Consider the following 18,356-nt stretch of genomic DNA (forward strand, 5'->3'; position numbering starts at 1 on the left):
AAAATCACATGTGATTCTAATCTAAAGTCGCATTTGATTCTAGTGTAAAATCACATGTGATTCGACCGTTTTCTTATTCTTTTATTTGGTTATTGTTCTCGTATAAACCTAACTCTCTATACATTCAACTTTAAAATACATTTTCCCCTCCTCATAACAAATTTTGGAGAGTTCTCCAAAATTTGGAGAATTCTAATTTCTATAGTTTTGGAGAAACTTTTAGAGAATCTATGAGAGCCGGAAAAAAACATGACAAAAACTCCAGATTTTCTATTTTTTTCTGCTTTGGAGAATCTGTTCGAGATGCTCAAACAACTAAGTATAGATTTAGTTTGACATACCTGGGACATGAAGATCACCAAGATTTCAACATTTGCTGAATCTGAACACAAGATGGTTAAAACTAAAGTTACGATATCTAAAGCAATATTAACACCATAAAACCACGATAAATTGCAACCAAGTAACGTTTAAAACACGTTTACAAACACGCTAGTTATGAAATCCATCAAACACAAGAGATTCAAAGCCATCAAACACGAGTTATTCAGAACCATCAAGCACGAATTATTAAAAACGATAGGAAGACAGGTCTCTAACAAAAGCATGGATCTTTAAAGAAAGGTCTTAAAAATAAGCAAAGTTCATCAGCAATGCCCTGCCATGTCATCTTTACTGCTTCAACAGCATCAAACTCTAGCAACCGGTCCAGGAACTGAAGGATCTCCCCCGAACTGAGAAATCAAAATCAGAAGTGAGTAGATGTGCAATATTTTAATAGACGTGAAGAAGGAATAGACCAAGGGTTCGTTTGGTACGCAGACAATATTGGACCGGACCAAACTCGACGACAAGAGTGAGGTAGGCAGGTCAAAGAATTGTGAAAGGTCTTGAGATTCTAATTTAACATGGGTAGTTTAGTAATTTACCTATCTTGTCTCGTCTCCTTGATTTTTATCCGACCTACTTTGGTGGGACAAAAAAGAAGTTTATTCCTGTCCTAGTTAGGGCCTGTTGGTTAGCGGCTTAATGAGCTTAAAGAGACAACTTATTTGGTGGGCTATACATGACTGTTTAGTAGTGACTTAATGTTATAGAGAGCTTATTTAGTAAGCTTCTAGGGGGGGAGCTTTATGCAGAATGCCAAGTTTTTCCAAACCTGCCCCTCTCAATTAAAAAGCACGCTCCTTCCATCTATGAATAAACAAAAGCCTTCTCAATCTATACAGACAGATTAATCCACTCATACAGCCAACCAAACAGCCCCTAATAATCGCGTCAAACATAAAACAAGAAGTTTTTGTTCTGTAGAGTGACCTTAAAAGAGAGAGCTTAAAAACACAACAAAAGTTATGTATTCACGGTGAAGCTTCTTTTTAAAGAAATCATGGCCTATTCATTTATGAATAGTAACCAGAAGTTACCATCACCCAAATACTGAAAATTAAGAAGGTAGTGAACTACAGAAGCTAGAACTCAAAACCCACCTTTAGGAGCTGTTTAGCAAACGCTTACCGGGTCACTTACCTTGCCTGAGTGAGCATGGCAAAAACCAAGAATCTTACCCGGTAAGAGGTAGGGTAAAAACCAAGGTTTTTACCCGGTGAGGAAGAACACTCTTACCTGGTTAGCACTTAACGTGTAAGGGCATGTTTGTTAGCAGCTTAATGGGACTCACACTTATTCGGTCAGCTATGCATGATTGTTTGGTAGTGGCTTAATGATATAGAAAGTGACTTATTCAGCAAGCTTCTAGGGGGAGCATTATGCAGAAAGCCAAGTTTTTTTCCAAGCCTGGCTCTTCCAATTTAAAAAGACGTTTCTTCCATCTATGAGAAAACCCTCCCAAATAAAGACCTTCCCTATCTATACAAACAGATTAAACCACACAGAAATTTTATCCATACAAGATTCAATGAAAAACCAACCAAACAGCCCCAAAGAGAAGCTTACACACATTCCATTTTGATGGTCGAAAATGTTACCCGACAAGGTAAGAAATGGTGGTGACTCTTGCCACTAAGCACTTCCCCGGTAAGCATTTGGTAAACGATCCCTTAGTTACCAGCAAGGTGAATAGAGTAAAAAACACTAGCAATATCGACAACTAAGGAGCTTTAAATCCACTACCATGGACAAACCTATGTTCCAACTAACACAGAGGACTTTACCCGGCTCTTCATGCTGTGTTTTCACAGGCTTATCATCATATAAGCAACACGCTTCAAATAAGGCTGCCATACATTGGATAAAGCTTTCTACAAACAGAACTATTAATCACAAATTCCACTTCTACAATCTATATATTTAAGGGAAAATTGTGTCTATGATGATCGTCAAATGATCATTAGGATTAAGTGCTTTAATTTGTGTGTCACATATCAGTCTAATCAAACAAAGAAAAACGATCATCATTTGCAGAAGATGAGAATAGCATATAGACTAATAAGATATTCTCTTGTATCTAGCTTCATTGTCACAGTTTAACGACAATGATATTGAACTTCAGATCAATCTATAATATTCTTGAACCTTAATGTTATAATTCCACATCAGCTAGACTTAGAGCCTGTTAGCAGCTTAATGAGCTTAATGGGACTCACAGCTTATTCGGTTAGCTATAGATCACTGTTTGGTAGTGGCTTAATGATATATAAAGTGGCTTATTCAATAAGCTTCTAGAAGGGAGCTTTATGCAGAAAGCCAACTTTTTTCCAAACCTGCCCCTCCCAATTAAAAGAGCACATTTCTTTCATTTATGAAAAAGCCCTCATAAACAAAACCTTTCAATGTATATAGACAGATTAATCCACACAGACAACTATATCCATACAGGACTTGATGAAAAACCAACCAAATAACCTCTTAGACCATTCTCTACTCAAGGGCTCTTTTAGAGTGTAATCTAATTGAGTTCACATATTCTCACATCGTAACAGAGCCAATATATACCACTTTAAAGACTAGACACTCTAGGGAAATTTGTACTCGTCTAGCCCCCACACCTATCTAGCCCCTCTCAACACTCTGGGACAATATGTGCTTGTCTAGTCTTTGTTGGAAGGGGTGTGTTAAAGTCCCATGCCAACTAGACTTTGACCTTTTCTCTTTAATATACGTTGGAACCTCCATTCTCTCATCAAGGGCTCTTTTGGAGAGTATGGGGTTCACATATTCTTACACTCGAGATAATGTTCGATAGGATTGAAAGATGTTGAAGAGTTAATCTTCACTAGGTTGCAATCACAAGACTGGTAAGTAAAGAAATAGAACATACAGTAGACATAATAACAGAGCATGACTCTTAACCATGAAATAGCAGTTTCACATTCAGTTATGAAAATAACTATATATATAGGGTCAGGTTCAGGGGAAACCGTAAAAATATGAAAATTTGAGGAACACCCTATTAATCATTCATCTGTAACACATGAACATGTGCATACAAGTAATTTCCTAGTATGCACATGTGGATACTGTACAGATGAACGGTTATTAAGGGGTGCGTCAGTTTTTCATTTTCTTTGGGGGGGTTTTCCCCTGAACCTCACTTTATATATATATATATATATATATATATATATATATATATAGAGAGAGAGAGAGAGAGAGAAACGAAGGCATGTGAGAAGTAGACTTAAGGTGAGAAGCATAAGAAGGGATCTGGGCCTTGATCATCTTTAATCTCAAACCCACCCATGAATCGCGCTTGATACGAGGATTGATTCGATGCATCTTGGTGCATCTCATATTGGTGCATCTCATCCGAATGTGCATCTAAGGGTAGAGATCCCTTCTTACGCTTCTCACTTTTAACTCTCCTTCTCACCGGAACCTAACCCTATATATATTCCCACCATCCCAAAATAAGTGTCCATATTTCTATTTATGTTTGCCCGAAAATAAGTGTCCACATTCTATTTATGTTTGTCTCAAAATAAGTGTCCACTTTCAAAAGTAAATAACCAAATTTTCAAATTTAGCCTTAATTAATTCACAATTAATTAAGAGTTGTCAAGAAAGAGAAATAGAATAAGGGTAAAGATGTCATTTGTTAACAAAAAAGTGTAATAATTATTCATGCCTAAAATTGTGTCATTTCAATTGTGTTTATTTTGGGACGGAGGGAGTATATACACCTTTCCACCTACCGATGGCATGATCACACTACATACAAATAGAATAGGGAAAGAACTAGCTCAAATAAGATAAATGTACAATATGCATATGATTATGATGTATGTGTGAAGAAATCATCTGTTACAAAAGAAAATAAAAGAAAAGAGGAAGTATAACATGAATATATACATGCATGCCAATGACATCAATACCAACACAAATTTACCAAGGATATAAATCATAAACACTTGTAAGAAGAAAGAGGTACCTAAATAGTCTATACCATGTGACAAAAGAAAGGAAAATGAAATGACATCATATTAGAACTTACCCTACGACGACTCCTCGTGCTAGTCATAACCAGCCTCTTTCTCTTCGGTCTCCTGTTAACATGGGGAGATACAAGGCTCTGCACAAATATAGGGGCACCAATAAAATCCCGGGTCTTGCAAAACCACGTTTTGTGACATAAGGGCCTCTTGTGTGGAATGTAATGCTTCAGCTCTTTCATGCAGTGTGCAGCTTCATTCTTTATCTCGCAATCATGGTCGACCATTTCCCAAGACTGCTTTACATTGTACTTCTTCATTATCCATATGTTATGAGGAAGCAATGAACGGAGAAATATGCATAGACATTCATCAATAGTCCCCAAACGCAGAGCCAAATGGCCAGCAATAAGAGATTCAAATCTTGCATCATCTGGTTGTGGGATTTCTATAAATTCCTCTTTAGATATATGAAAAGAAAGAATCACTTTCCTGTCATCTTGAGGTGAACCACCTTTCATAATCCAGTGAAGTGCCCCATTGCATAAGATACCGATCCTACTAACAAAGGTATAGTTCACTTCTCCAATAACTTTCCACTCATTCGATTTCAATGTTAACACATGAAAACAGGTCAGATCATCACCTTTCCTGAACCCTAATATGACCTTGTAATCATCTACGGATGAATCATAGCCAAAACCCCAACATAATGACCCAACGTGAGGAATTTGGGGCCTTTGCAGTTTTTTCACCTCTCTAATCGAGGGATTGGCTAGTAAAATTTCAGTATTCAAAATAGAGATGCATACCAGTCCATTGGAAGAACCAATAAGATGACAGTAATGATAGTCGAAGAACCTGTCATCAACTTCATATTGACGTACCCTATAGCGATAGGGATACCTAGCCATAACGATCCTCCGTTCTCCAATTTCATTATCGTTGCGATCATTGTTGTAACTATGCTTCAGGTGCGCTTTAACAAAATCAGGGTCGGAGATGAAAGATTCCCATGCCTTACACACGCTCTTGCATCGGATTATATCCCTCACATCCAATCTAACCAGTATCTGTTCAAGGATTTCAGGGAGAAGCTCACCCATTGAAACCCTAGAACCAGCAGCCCGGAACGGAAAGAGAGAGAGGGGTGCGCACGATGGTGAGACGTTTCTTTCTATGGTATATTTATTAGGGATCTAGTAATCAGCACTCATACAAATACAAGACATGATCCCAAAATAATTACCATGAAAATTTACCGGATAGAGAGATTTCCCTATGTATTACATATCCTACTCGTATTACCGAGATTTTCTTTACTGTGGTGATTTTACGAACCTGCTAAATATGCTTATGTTACATCCTAAATTAGAGTGCCAATTACAAAGGCGGGATTTGCCCTGGAATCCCTGAACTTCTTTGACCCATGAGCAATAGTACTTTGGTTTCTCACCTAGTAATTGTGCATTTCAGCAACAAACCAATAATGCAAGCAATTTCTCTATAACTATTTCTGGATATCCGAAAAAGGCGAAAACCGAAGAATACTTTCAAAACGGCCAGCATCATCACCAAGGTTCTAAATTACCGACTGTCCTGAGTTTGGAAATCCAGAAATAGCTTTGGCAGACAAACACTTCCCTTCCCTTCCCTTCCTGTAGCTTCTTCATCATCATTGTTCTCCAAACTGGAATCTCAGACTGAAACAAATCAATACCCATAAGATCATCAATGCCATCAAGATCATCATTAACTTCGATAATTACTTTGCTACGATAATTGAAATCAGTGTTCATGACATGCCTTCTTTTAGAAGAAATTCTGTTGTGCTTTCCTTAACAAGTCCACTATCATCTTTACTATGGATGATTCGCCTCTTTAAAGGTAATGTTGTCATCATAGCTTTCCACTAGAAGGACCCAGTCTATCTGGCCCTTTAAACTCGCATAAAGCATGCTTCAGTGCCTCAGAAGCATATGTCTTCACTTGTTCTAAATATGAGGCAAAGATCTGCCGACTTTGACAGAAGCTTGTTATGAGAACTGAGAAGAGAACATATGAAATGTCTGGAGTATGGAGACACAGCAAAATTAAGGTTTCGATTCTTCATTTGGCTAGAGCTCCAAAGAGAGTTGGAAGACTGGTTTTTAATGCATCAAATGGTCTTATATACAATGAAAACTGAGAGGATCAAAGAAGTAGTGATGGGGCTCTGATGGGGATAGGTAGGAACAACATTCATCAAGGATCTAAGTCAGGAGATAGTGTGTTAATCCTGGAAGGGGGAACTTGTCAGCAACTGTAGAAATAGAATATTGTTATCATTCACCACATGTTGATATAGTGATGGATCACCAACTAGTTTGATGGATAAGGTAACAGTAAGATGTATGTTTTGTGACTTCCAAATATGTTAGGAGCATCAACTTCCACAAAAAGGGTTTAAGGAAGAAAAACCAACTCAAGATGAATCTTGGGGTTAGGGATAGTGCCCATTTCATGCCCCATTCGTCAACTTGTCATAAATTTAGTGCCTGCGAAAAGTGAAAACAAAAAAGGTTTACATTTATACCATTTTCGGATGAAGTTGTTCTCCATGTAAATTAAACAAGTCTTCTGAATGATACCAAACAACTAAGCACGATGATGATGAAACTATCACAGAACAAGCAAGCCATCATAAGAGTAGCGGAAAAGATCAAAAGGCATAATATTTTACTTTCATATGGAATCATAAAAGAGCCATAGAAAAACCACTAGGATGACAAGCATAAGAAGATATTGACTGTAAAAACAAGATGACCATCACAAGTTTTCAAAAAGAACTCATCACTTGTAATATATATGTTAGCTAAATGACTCAACTGTTCCTGATTATTTAGCATGTTCTTTTGATTCTTAATATAGTGTTTGGGTAATGAGACTAGAGACTAGAGTCTAGATAAGGTTTTAATCTCAAATTAGCTTGGGTTCAGAGGAAGTGTATTATGGATTTAATTAAAGTCTCACTTTAGGTTATATACCTAAATATCTCAGATAATTAAGAAAAGGTTTGGTGAACAATTTTACCTTTTTCACTAGAGTAACAATTTGTTTTTTTTTTTTTAATCTACAAAAGATTTTTTCATGGTATGGAAGTGCATAATAGGAGTTGGAAACACAGGGGATTCAGTCTGATTTGTGGTACATCAAGATGCCATACATCAAACAGAAGAAAGCAAACAACCAAAAATATAAACAACTTAAGAATAACCCACATGGATTCTTCTTCTTACAGAGATATTAGTCTATACCAGTGTCAAAATCAATAGCCATGAGCGTGACTTTTCATCAAACAGTTCATGGGCAGACGACTTATTGCAGTTATAACCGAACAAAATCAAGCAGAATGTAGAAGATTATGGGAAGTAAGGGGTTGTTTGGCAGTTTCTGAATGGTTTGGTGGAGATCGATTAAGTGGTCAGAATGATTAAGAGGCTATCATGATATAATGCAAAATGAAATATAATGGTTTGGTAATTGTTTACAGTGAAATTAGGATGCTTAATGGTTAAGAGAAACACAGGATACAAAATCATTCAGAAACTTTAGAACCATTAAGAGGCAGATTTTTTTTCTCCAAACATGATTCACCTCCCTCTTAAGGAAACTATTAAGAGGTAAATAAACTAACCCCGAAATAGTGCAAATTTTCATCAAGCACTTGGTGGGCAATTAATAACTAACTACACATATAACAAAAACGCCTCCATGTCTTCACCCAGATGAAAACAACATCAACATGAAATGTGTTCGCAAATTTCAGAGGAAAGCAAACAACCAAAAATATGAACAACTTACGAATAACCCACATGGATTCTTCTTCCTACAGAGATTTATCTATACCAGTACCAAAATCAATAGCCATGAGTGTGACTTTTCATCATACAGTTCATGGGCAGTCGACTAATGCAGTTATAACCGAACAATATCAAGCACAATTTAGAAAATTATGGAAAGTAAATAAGTGCAGATTTTCGTCGATCACCTGGTGGGCAGTTAATAACTAACTAAACATATAATCAAACGCCTCAATCTCTTCACCAAGATGAAACCAACATCAACATGAATGTGGTTCGCAAATTTCAATCCTCAAAATGATTTGGATCATGTACAGTTGAAAGTTCAAGGTTTTGAAAGTACTCAACCGTCGCGACGAAGGCTCTGGACACCGGAATCACCGTCGGAAAACGGAAACATCCCCCAATTTGTATAAGAACAAATTTAGAATCATAACCCAAAAAAATTGAAGCAAACAAAAATGCGTTTGCCGGGAGTCGAACCCGGGTCTATTGCTTGGAAGGCAATTATCCTAACCGTTGGACTACAAACGCAATTCACATCAGATTCTTTTTAAGATTCTTGATAAATCAATTACGAATAAAAAAAAAAGCAAGAAGATTTGTAGAAATGGGGAAGTTTCCAGAAGATTCTTTGTGATCATATGTTATGGGATTGTTCATATATGCGTTTTATAAGTGATCATATAATATTTGCGGTTCTCGTTTGGTTTTTCATTAAGTCTTATATCGATAATTTAGTTTGTATGGATTAATCTGTTTGTCTAGACTGAAAAGATTTTTGTTTGAGATGGTTATTTTATTAATGAAAGTAGCGTGTTTTTTTTTAATTTAGAGAGCAAAGTTGGAAAAACCTTGATTTTTTGCATAAAACTATTCCTTAGAATCTTATTGAATTAGTCACTTTCTACATCATTAAACCACTGCCAGATAGTGATGTATAGCTGACCAACTAAATCGTGGCTCGCTAAACTTATTAAGCTCCTAACAGATAAACTTTTGATAGTTTTTAAATATGTTTCTACTATTTAAAGTTGTAATAATAATAGTTTCTTTAGAGTATATATTTGACATTTTTTTGTTATTTGAGTAAAAATATATAAAATGATACGAAAAAATGGTAAATGGGTGATTTTATTTCTATATTTAGTAATCAGTTTTGTTACAGTCATGACACGTTTTTCCAATTCATTACATATAAAACAAAAGTTACAGGGAAGCATTTCACATTGAAATATACATAAACATTATTCCGTCATACCTAAACGGACGGACGTGTTGTAACGATTAACATCTTCAAATACTGCACAATTAGGTCGGAATTTCCAGATCAAGAATGATTTGTGTCGTTTGGCATCAGTTTCACATAAAAACGAGAGCTTTTAACGGATGTTCGTCATAGAAACCGGAGACAAACTTTGTGTAGTTGACATGTCCCGTTAAAGATAAAAGTTCAAGTTTTATGGAATGACGGTATGTCGTGCTATGGTTTGGCGGATTGAATGTTGGGCAACCAAATCACATGGACACAAGGTCTACGTTGTAGAAATACGTATACAGAGACGAACATGTAGCCATACCACGAAAAAAGGCGACAAGAAATGAGGATAAAAAAAGTCTGGTATCATCAGCAGTTGTAGAATAAACAACACTATTTTAAGATTGAAGTAGTATCCGCTTAAGTATATAATATTTATATACGACAAATAGAACAAATAAATTCACACACCCTCCTTACAATATGTGAGGTTTGAACCTCTGACCTCTTAAGAAGGAAACGACAAAAAAGACTCGTTGGATAGTTTGGTCATTTATATTTTCTATTATGTATAAAATTTTATTGTTTCTTTTTAACCCTTAATTTACCACACACAATTCCTATATATCGGTAAAGACGGGTTTCGGTGAGAATAGAAGTTACGGTGAAAACAGTATAAAGAGATCTTCACTTTTAGATTAATCTTAACTGAACTCTTCTGTCAACACTTGCAGTAGTATTTTTTCAGTAGTATTTTTTCATACTTTTACATTAAATGAAATATGAGAGCTAACATGGTACATCAAGATATATCGGAGTTGGAACTGGTACCATGGGATTCAGTGTGTTTATGAAACAAACGTACACGAAATTCAGCAGAAAATGCAAAGAAATTAAGGCATGGATATTTATTTATGAAGAGAATATCTATTTCAATGTCAAAATCAACATCACTGACTGTGATTTTCCATCAACCATTTCATAGCATTTGGCAATTGCAGTTATAACCAAATAACACCAAGCTCCATTTTGGACCATTATTGGGAAGTAAGAGGCCGTTTACCAGATACTTATTTGATAAGTGTTTATCAGCAAAAATTAATATTATCATTTACTTACCGGATAAAATTTTAATCAATCAAAACGGCATTGTATGCAACAATTTACCCGATAAGCACTTATCGTGGTAAAAATCGTTGCCCTCACTTACTAGGTAAGACTCTTGGTCCTTGTCTTACTCTTATCGGATAAGATTATTGGTCCTTATCATATTCATCCGATAATGTAATGTGATTTGGTAAGCACTTACTCGAATAAGCATTTGGTAAATGGCCTCTAAATCACTTATTTCCTTCATAACAATGTATTTTTGCAATTAATTAATACAAGTTAAAAGAAAAACACTTTTGACTCATAAATTAAATTAAAATAAATTAATATGTAAAGTTACAAAATATAAGTATACAAAAATATAAGAAATTGAAAGTTAATTGCAATTTTTCAGGGTTGTTTGGCGGTTGTTGAATGATTTGGTGCATGATGATTAAGTGGTCAGAATGATTAAGAGACTCTCATGATTTAGTGCAAAATGAAATATAACTGTTTGGTAATTATTTACAACGGAATTAGGGTGCTTAATGGTTAAGAGAGACCCAATATACAAAATCATTCAGAGGGTTTTAGAAATTAAGAGACATACTTTTTTTTTGCCAAATAAGATTCAATTCTTAACGATTCAGATGTTGTCTCTTAATGGAACTATTAAGAAGTAAACAAACAACCATTTATACATCATTTGTCCAACTTTAAAATACAAAAACGATAACAGTCGTAAAATATTTGTAATCCACAACTTCATTGTTACAAAAAAAATGATTGGTTTAGCAGTATATGACTTGTCAATAAAATTCATTTTTTTAAAAATTAAGGGTTCAAGCCTCATAAGAACTAAAAATATTATATAAACTTTGTTGTATATCATTATATTTTTCCAAAAAAACAGATAACTTGGTTGCTTGGACGACAAATAATGTATTCCATCTGAGCGATAAACCAGAACGAGAAGAAACTGTTGTTTTACCAAAGGGTCTTTGACCTAGCGGTATTGTAGTCATTGGCCTCTTAGGAAGTCAAGGGTTCAAACATCACCAAATATGAGGAGGGTGTGTGAGTTTATTTGTTGCATTTGCCGTATGTTGTTTTTCATAACCGAACAATCATTTTGCAATTGTTAAGTGTTAACCAATGGTCGTTCATACGAACTTATCCTAATGTGGTACCGTAATGAAAATAGATGAATTAATCTCAGTTATTAAATTCAATAAACAATGGTTTCACGTCTCTTTTTTTAATACAAAATTACAAATTTGAATGAAAAATTCACAGTTTTGGCCGAATAAATATTATGCATCAATGAATATCTGGGTCTTAAATAAATACAGTGAAAGATTATTCAACTAAACTGATAATGACTGATCATTGCGTTGGGAATCGAAGCTATTGCATATCTGTACCACTTAAGCTTTTGAGGATTTCATGAAGCAAATAAGATCGATATACAATGACTCATGATATGTGATGTTGAAACGACTATTTTATAGGATCAAGATTCATGTTAATAAAGACTTGACACATAAAATGCAGTTAATTTTTCTTAAGCGTCATTTTATTTATGTTTTTGCAGCACAAAGAAAACAATGTTTATGACTTATTAACAATTAATTCAGGGCAAATTGCATGAAAATGTAACATATTTTGTCTTGATTTCTATTTTGAGTAACGTGCTTTCAAAACATTTATTTTGGTATCTAAGATGTGAAGTTTCAAACATTTAAGTACTTAAGTAACCGTTTTAAACATTAATCGGTTACTCATGCTGATGCAACATCCAACTCAATATTATTTAGACGATGACTTGGATTTTTTTTTCTATATTTAAATTAGTTGTAAATTTGTTTATTTTATTGGAATTTTTTATATTATAAGTATTTATGTGAAATATATAATTTACAAATAGTTATAATATATAAATTCTAATACAATAAATAAATTTTAAATAAATTTGAAATTTGAAAATTCCGTTTCACTAGTCACGACAGCAAATAATCTTGAATTGGATGTCACATCACCCGCTATATCAATATTGGTAACCAATTAATGCTTGAACCGGTTATTCAGGTACTTGAATGTTTGAAACTTCACATCTTAGGTATTAAAACGAAAGTTCTATAAGTATGTTACCCAAAATTGTAATCAAGACAAAATATGTTACTTTTTCATGCAATTTGTCACTTATTGGCCTAGCGGTATCGTAGTCTTTGGCCTCATAGGAGGATGTCAGGGGTTCAAACCTCACCAAAAGTGAAAGGGTGTATGAGTTTATTTATTGCATTTGCCGTATATAAATATTATATACTTCAAAAAAAAATTATCTGCTCCATTTGTTATTGGATGTTGTATCATGAGCATATGCTTTAGTAGCAAGATTTGAGTGGATTACACATGAAAATAGTAATTTTAATGTTCTGCATATCTGTTATCTGAAAACTTTAATCGTATCTTTTTTTTTGTAAGGGTGTCCGGGCCAAAGCCCGACTAATCCCCGGCAAATTTGGAGGCTAAACATGGCCCCACTTAAATGTCGTCAACACTCCCCTCCCAGGGCTCGAACTTGGGTTCATGACTATGTCATGCCCAAGCCTTTACCACTAGGCTGGAAGGTCTTTGACATATCTTTAATCGTATCTTATCAGCTAACTACTTGTTTGTGTTTCAAATTTCTCAAAGTGGGTATAAGTCTAGTGCTGGATTTCATATTATTCGTTAGTTGGAATTGTTATATTGTTCTTCAAGAATATAACTTTTCGTTACCAGAACTTAGTAATAACATGTCGAATCCACTGACAAAAACTCAACGTTTTGATTCTATGTCCTCATGTTGCTCTTTACCCGTCATGTAACATTTCATGTGTGAATCATTTCTTAATTTATGTTTTGTAAGCCAGGGTCTACACCCTTTCTTTATACGGAATTTACCGAGTTAATTTGATTTGATTATAATCATAATTTTCATTCACACATTTAGGGGGTGTCGGGTTCAGTCCGATGAATGAAAATGAAAATGAAAATGACAGCGAATGAAAATGGGAATGAATTTTCATTCCCACCAGTTTAACCTAAAATTAAAATATGGGCTTATGGGGGAATGAGCCTATTATCTATACTATATTATAAAACATTTGACAAAAACTCTTAAAACTCACTTTTTTATGCGTAAAGTAATGTTTATTAATGCATATTACTTAAAACTCAAGATTGCAAATAGATTGTGCGTAAATACAACTTATTAAAGCTCCATATCTGAATTCGTGTAACTAACTATAGATAAACTTAATCAAATACATGATAAGCATCTCATTTTAAATATAAAAAATCTAAAATATAATTAGGATAATCATTGAGTTCTAACAGAATACTTAATTATTATATTTATAAAATGTTATATTATTAAACCAAAAATAAATTATTTCGTTATTAAACTTAAATTAAATTATAATAAAAAACGTAAATTAAAGAAATTACATAAAAAAATGAGAACTTTTAAATAGTTGATTTGATATTAACATTGATATATTTTTTTTTTCAAATTTATATTTATTCAAAAATAAAATCATTATTGCTTTATTAAAAACACATAAAATCGTATTATAACATCGATAGAGACAAATAATAAAATAGAACATTAAGATCGAGATGTGTTTTGCTGCATTGCGCGAGTACTCTTCTAGTATTATATAAAACCAAACAGATTCTTTTATTTTCATTCATATTGATTACTGTCTAATACCTATAACCGAACACCCCTTTAGTTTCCTTGACATCTTTGGGAAAAAACAATCGTCATATAAATGTTTAAACATCCCCCCAAATAACATAAACTTCAAGAAACTAAACGTTTAAAATAGTAAAAATAAGGACAAATATTTGCAGTTTTACTTTGAACTTGTTCTGTTTATATTGGAATATTTGTAAAGAAATGACACGTCGATTAAAAAGCCAAACCAGTAATTACTATAGAAGATAATGTTTGCGTATGTAGAAAATAACGAACAAAATATTACGCAAAAGAATATTGACTTTTAAAAATATGACTTTTGATCGATGAGAATATGGCTAAAAATCAAAACATGTGTTAAATTTAGGTTCATACGGTGAAAATCAGATTCATAATACATCATCAATCAGTGTTTTTTAGAATCTATTCCTCCTCCAACCTTGGATTAACTGCATTTGTTGTTTCCTATGTAAATAATCTATTGTTTTCAAAAGCAATATATATAAATTCGTTGTGGTACAGATTTACGATATGTAAACTTTTGGTTTGATTTTATATATATATATATATATATATATATATATATATATATATATATATATATATCGATTATTGGATAAGGGGTGGTTTACCAAACGTTTATCCGGATAAATGTTTACCAAGTCGCATTACCTTATCGAATGAGTATGACAATGACTAAGAATCTTACCCGGTACATGCAAGACAATGACCGAGAGTCTTTCCCGGTAAGTGAGATCAACTACTCTTACAATGGTTAGCACTTACCAGGTAAATTGTTGCATAAGATGTCGTTTTTGTTGACTAAAAATCTTACATGATAAGTGAATGATAGTGTTAAATTTCACCGATGAACCACTTACAATGTAAGTGTTTGGTAAACGGCACATAAGTCTGGCAATAAGTTGCAATAGCTTGTATACTCGTTTTCAAGTGAGATTTGGAGAATCTATCGAAAAATGATGTTTGAAACATAACACGTTCGTGATTTTGTTACATACCGGGTTGTTCGAAATAGTTATTGTTACAAATCTTTAAGTATGCAAATCTAAACCAATTAACATAAAATTGGATCAAACTGAAGTAGATTGACTGATTATGTTCGACAATTACAAAAATTTTAAGATCAGAATCAAGTACACAAATCAATTATATTGCTAAAACCTCCTGAGGTTAGCTCATCTGGCAATAAAGTTTGGGCTTTTAGGGATTATTCTTAGAGGTCACCGATTCGAGTTCTACAAGGCGACTTAGAATTTTCCTCGCTATTGGGATTAATCGAGATGCGTGTAAGTTGGATCGAACACGCACGGTTAACAAAAAGAAAGTCTAAAATATATTTTTTGTACGAATGAAGTATTAAGTTTCAATTTCTTACTCGAAGTCAATGCCAAACTTGTATTGCGAGGCGGGTATGTCAAAAAAAATTGATCAAGTTATGTTTCGTGAAAAAAAAAATTGTAACAACTCGTCCCACATGGATAGAAGGTGAGAACTGTTAGCTTCTTATAAGTCTCAAGTAGTGGTTACCAATTACTTCCATCATGGTTTTAAGTTGGATTCGAAGTTATTAGGTCAGTTTGTTACTTTGAGCTTTGAGGGTATTACAGATGGTATCAGAGCCGGTCCTTGTACCATGCGGATGGTGGGGAAAACCTTGTCATGTATGATGAGTCATCGAGAGGAGGTGTTTGTAACATCTTAGGCGAAGCGAATCCCATATTGCCAATGATAAAGAGGAAGATTCTGGGTAGGCCTGACGATGACGTCAGGAGTTTAAGTGGGGGAGTTTGTAACAACTCGTCCCACATGGATAGAGGGTGAGAACTGTTAGCTTCTTATAAGTCTCAAGTAGTGAGCTACTAATAACTTCCACCATGACTTTAAGTTGGATTCAAAGTTATTGGGTTAGTTCGTTGCTTTGTACCATGGGGGTGTTACAAATATTTCAATTAATCAGTATGAAAAATTTATAAATCTTTGTTATGATAACACATTTTTACATTAAAATTTATGAATATGGCGATATTAAAAGCAGATACCTGCTTAGTAGGCATCCAACATGTGATATAGAGCACAAATCGGGCCATCTTGCGTGAATTATTCTATTAGCATCGATTTCATTTCAAACAACTCTAGTTTAAGAGGGATTCTTAGTCGAAAACCCGAAAGATGCATTAACATCATGCGAGAATAAGACCATATTATATGCAAATCGCATACGTATATATCTTTTTATTTGATTCTCCCCTCCTGTGACATCATCTCGAACCCTCTTTTTCAAGAAAGCGTGTGAATTCTTTTCATTTAATTTCGTTTTGTTTTCTTCATTTGCTCAAATGACTTGAGATTCTATCTGTCGGTTTTCACATGTTGGCCACGAATATTCATCATTGGTTTCGTGCTAAATCATTAATCTATATGTAATGGAACAAACTGTTTTTTATGATGGTTATAAGTTAGAAGCAAACCAGTATTATACCAGATTCAAAAAAGTTATATAGTTTAAATCAAAAAACAAAAAGAATTATCCCTACCCGAAAATCATGACAGTTCTAATTACAGTATATTTTACACAACGTTACACTTTCTCTTTTGACAAGTTTTTTAAACTTACCATTCTTTTAACCGTGAGTTTTCAGGTCAACTTATGTACACCGACTATATCATCAAACGATCATAAATGGTTTGGAGTCATCACAGATGAACCTCGCACAGTATTTGAATTTGAACACGAAATAAATGAGATTATCTGGTTTAATATGAAAGTAATATATTTTATAGATGAGGGTATAAAGTTGTTTATTCTTGGGGATTAAAAAAAATAGAAATATTGGTTTGTGCGTTCACACCTTAAAATCACCAAACAATAATTAATCCAAATCTTACGACATGTCCTCTTTGCCAAACACAGTGTTGCCTTCAACCACGTGGGCATTTTTCGAAACCATTTTTAATATAATTGTTTATTATTATATATATCAAATTAAATAAATGGGTAAATTACATGAAAAAAGTAACGTATTTTAACTTGATTTTTATTTTAAATAATATACTTTTAAAACTTTCACTTTGGTACTTAAGATGTAAAGTTTTAAACATTTAAGTACCCGGATAACCGATTGAAACATTAACCGGTTACCATGTTAATGTGGCAAGTGATGTGGTATCTAACTCGGTATTATTTTGTTATTCAACACAATTTAATCCCATCACTCGCCACATCAACATGGTAACAGATTAATGCTTCAATCGGTTATCCGGGTACTTAAATGTTTAAAACTTTACATCTTAGGTATCAAAATGAAAGTTTTAAAGAATACATTATCCAAAATAAGAATCAAATTAAAGTACGTTATTTTTTCATGCAATTTATTCTTAAATAAAAACTCATTAAAATTTAAAAATCATGAAAATTAGTTTTATGTATTATTTTATAGGTAAAACGACATATGTGTAACTTAAATATGTGAAATCAATCAAAACCATTCAATGAGTTTGATTTTTAAGTTATTATTTATTTTGTTTCGTTTTTATTTGTGAGTATGAACGTATGTTTCATATATAAACGTATTTTTGTGTTTTTTCTACACATAACATTATTTGAAGTTTCATTTACGAAGCAAAACATACAAACTGGTTTTTTACAATTTTAACTTTTAAAGGATATATATATATATATATATAGAGGAGCGATCAAATGAAAACCACTCCAATTTGTAAAAACCGTAAAAACTACTCTCATCCATCGTTAATCTTATGAAAAAATTTTCATGAAATTGTTAATCTTGTGAAATTGTTTCATATAATACTTTTTTTGATGAAGTTGTTTCATTTGTGGTTATGAAATTGTTTCATATACTACTTAATGAAATTTTAATGAAATTGTTTCATGTATTTCTCTAAAATTAAAATAATGAAGATGATAATATCCATGATTAACATTCTCCACAATAAAAATGGTTAATCAACATCTCATAATTACAAAAAAATGAACAAAATGAAAAATTATGATT

At 33.4% G+C, this 18,356-nt stretch overlaps 1 protein-coding gene and 1 non-coding gene across 3 annotated transcripts; both read right to left on the bottom strand.

Annotated features, from left to right (window-relative positions):
• Nucleotides 1-435: 435 nt before the first annotated feature.
• Nucleotides 436-6,902, bottom strand: LOC112521532 (F-box/kelch-repeat protein At3g06240-like). Of its 2 annotated transcripts, XM_025130445.1 has the most exons (3): nucleotides 6,747-6,902; nucleotides 4,451-6,666; nucleotides 436-734 (listed from the first exon to the last, which is right to left on the bottom strand). In XM_025130445.1, the coding sequence occupies exons 2-3, from the start codon at nucleotides 5,492-5,494 to the stop codon at nucleotides 690-692; spliced, it is 1,089 nt and encodes a 362-aa protein (XP_024986213.1). In that variant the 5' UTR covers nucleotides 5,495-6,666; nucleotides 6,747-6,902; the 3' UTR covers nucleotides 436-689. The 2 variants fall into 2 exon arrangements, with proteins under 2 accessions (XP_024986213.1, XP_024986212.1); XM_025130444.1 differs by having other exon boundaries at nucleotides 4,451-6,902.
• Nucleotides 6,903-8,692: 1,790 nt separating this feature from the next.
• Nucleotides 8,693-8,764, bottom strand: TRNAG-UCC. Its single transcript has one exon. It is a non-coding gene; the product is annotated as a tRNA-Gly (tRNA).
• Between the last annotated feature and the right edge of the window lie 9,592 nt (nucleotides 8,765-18,356).

The sequence above is a fragment of the Cynara cardunculus genome (assembly GCF_001531365.2).
Source record: "Cynara cardunculus var. scolymus isolate 2C chromosome LG 11, CcrdV1, whole genome shotgun sequence".
NCBI lineage: Eukaryota > Viridiplantae > Streptophyta > Magnoliopsida > Asterales > Asteraceae > Cynara > Cynara cardunculus.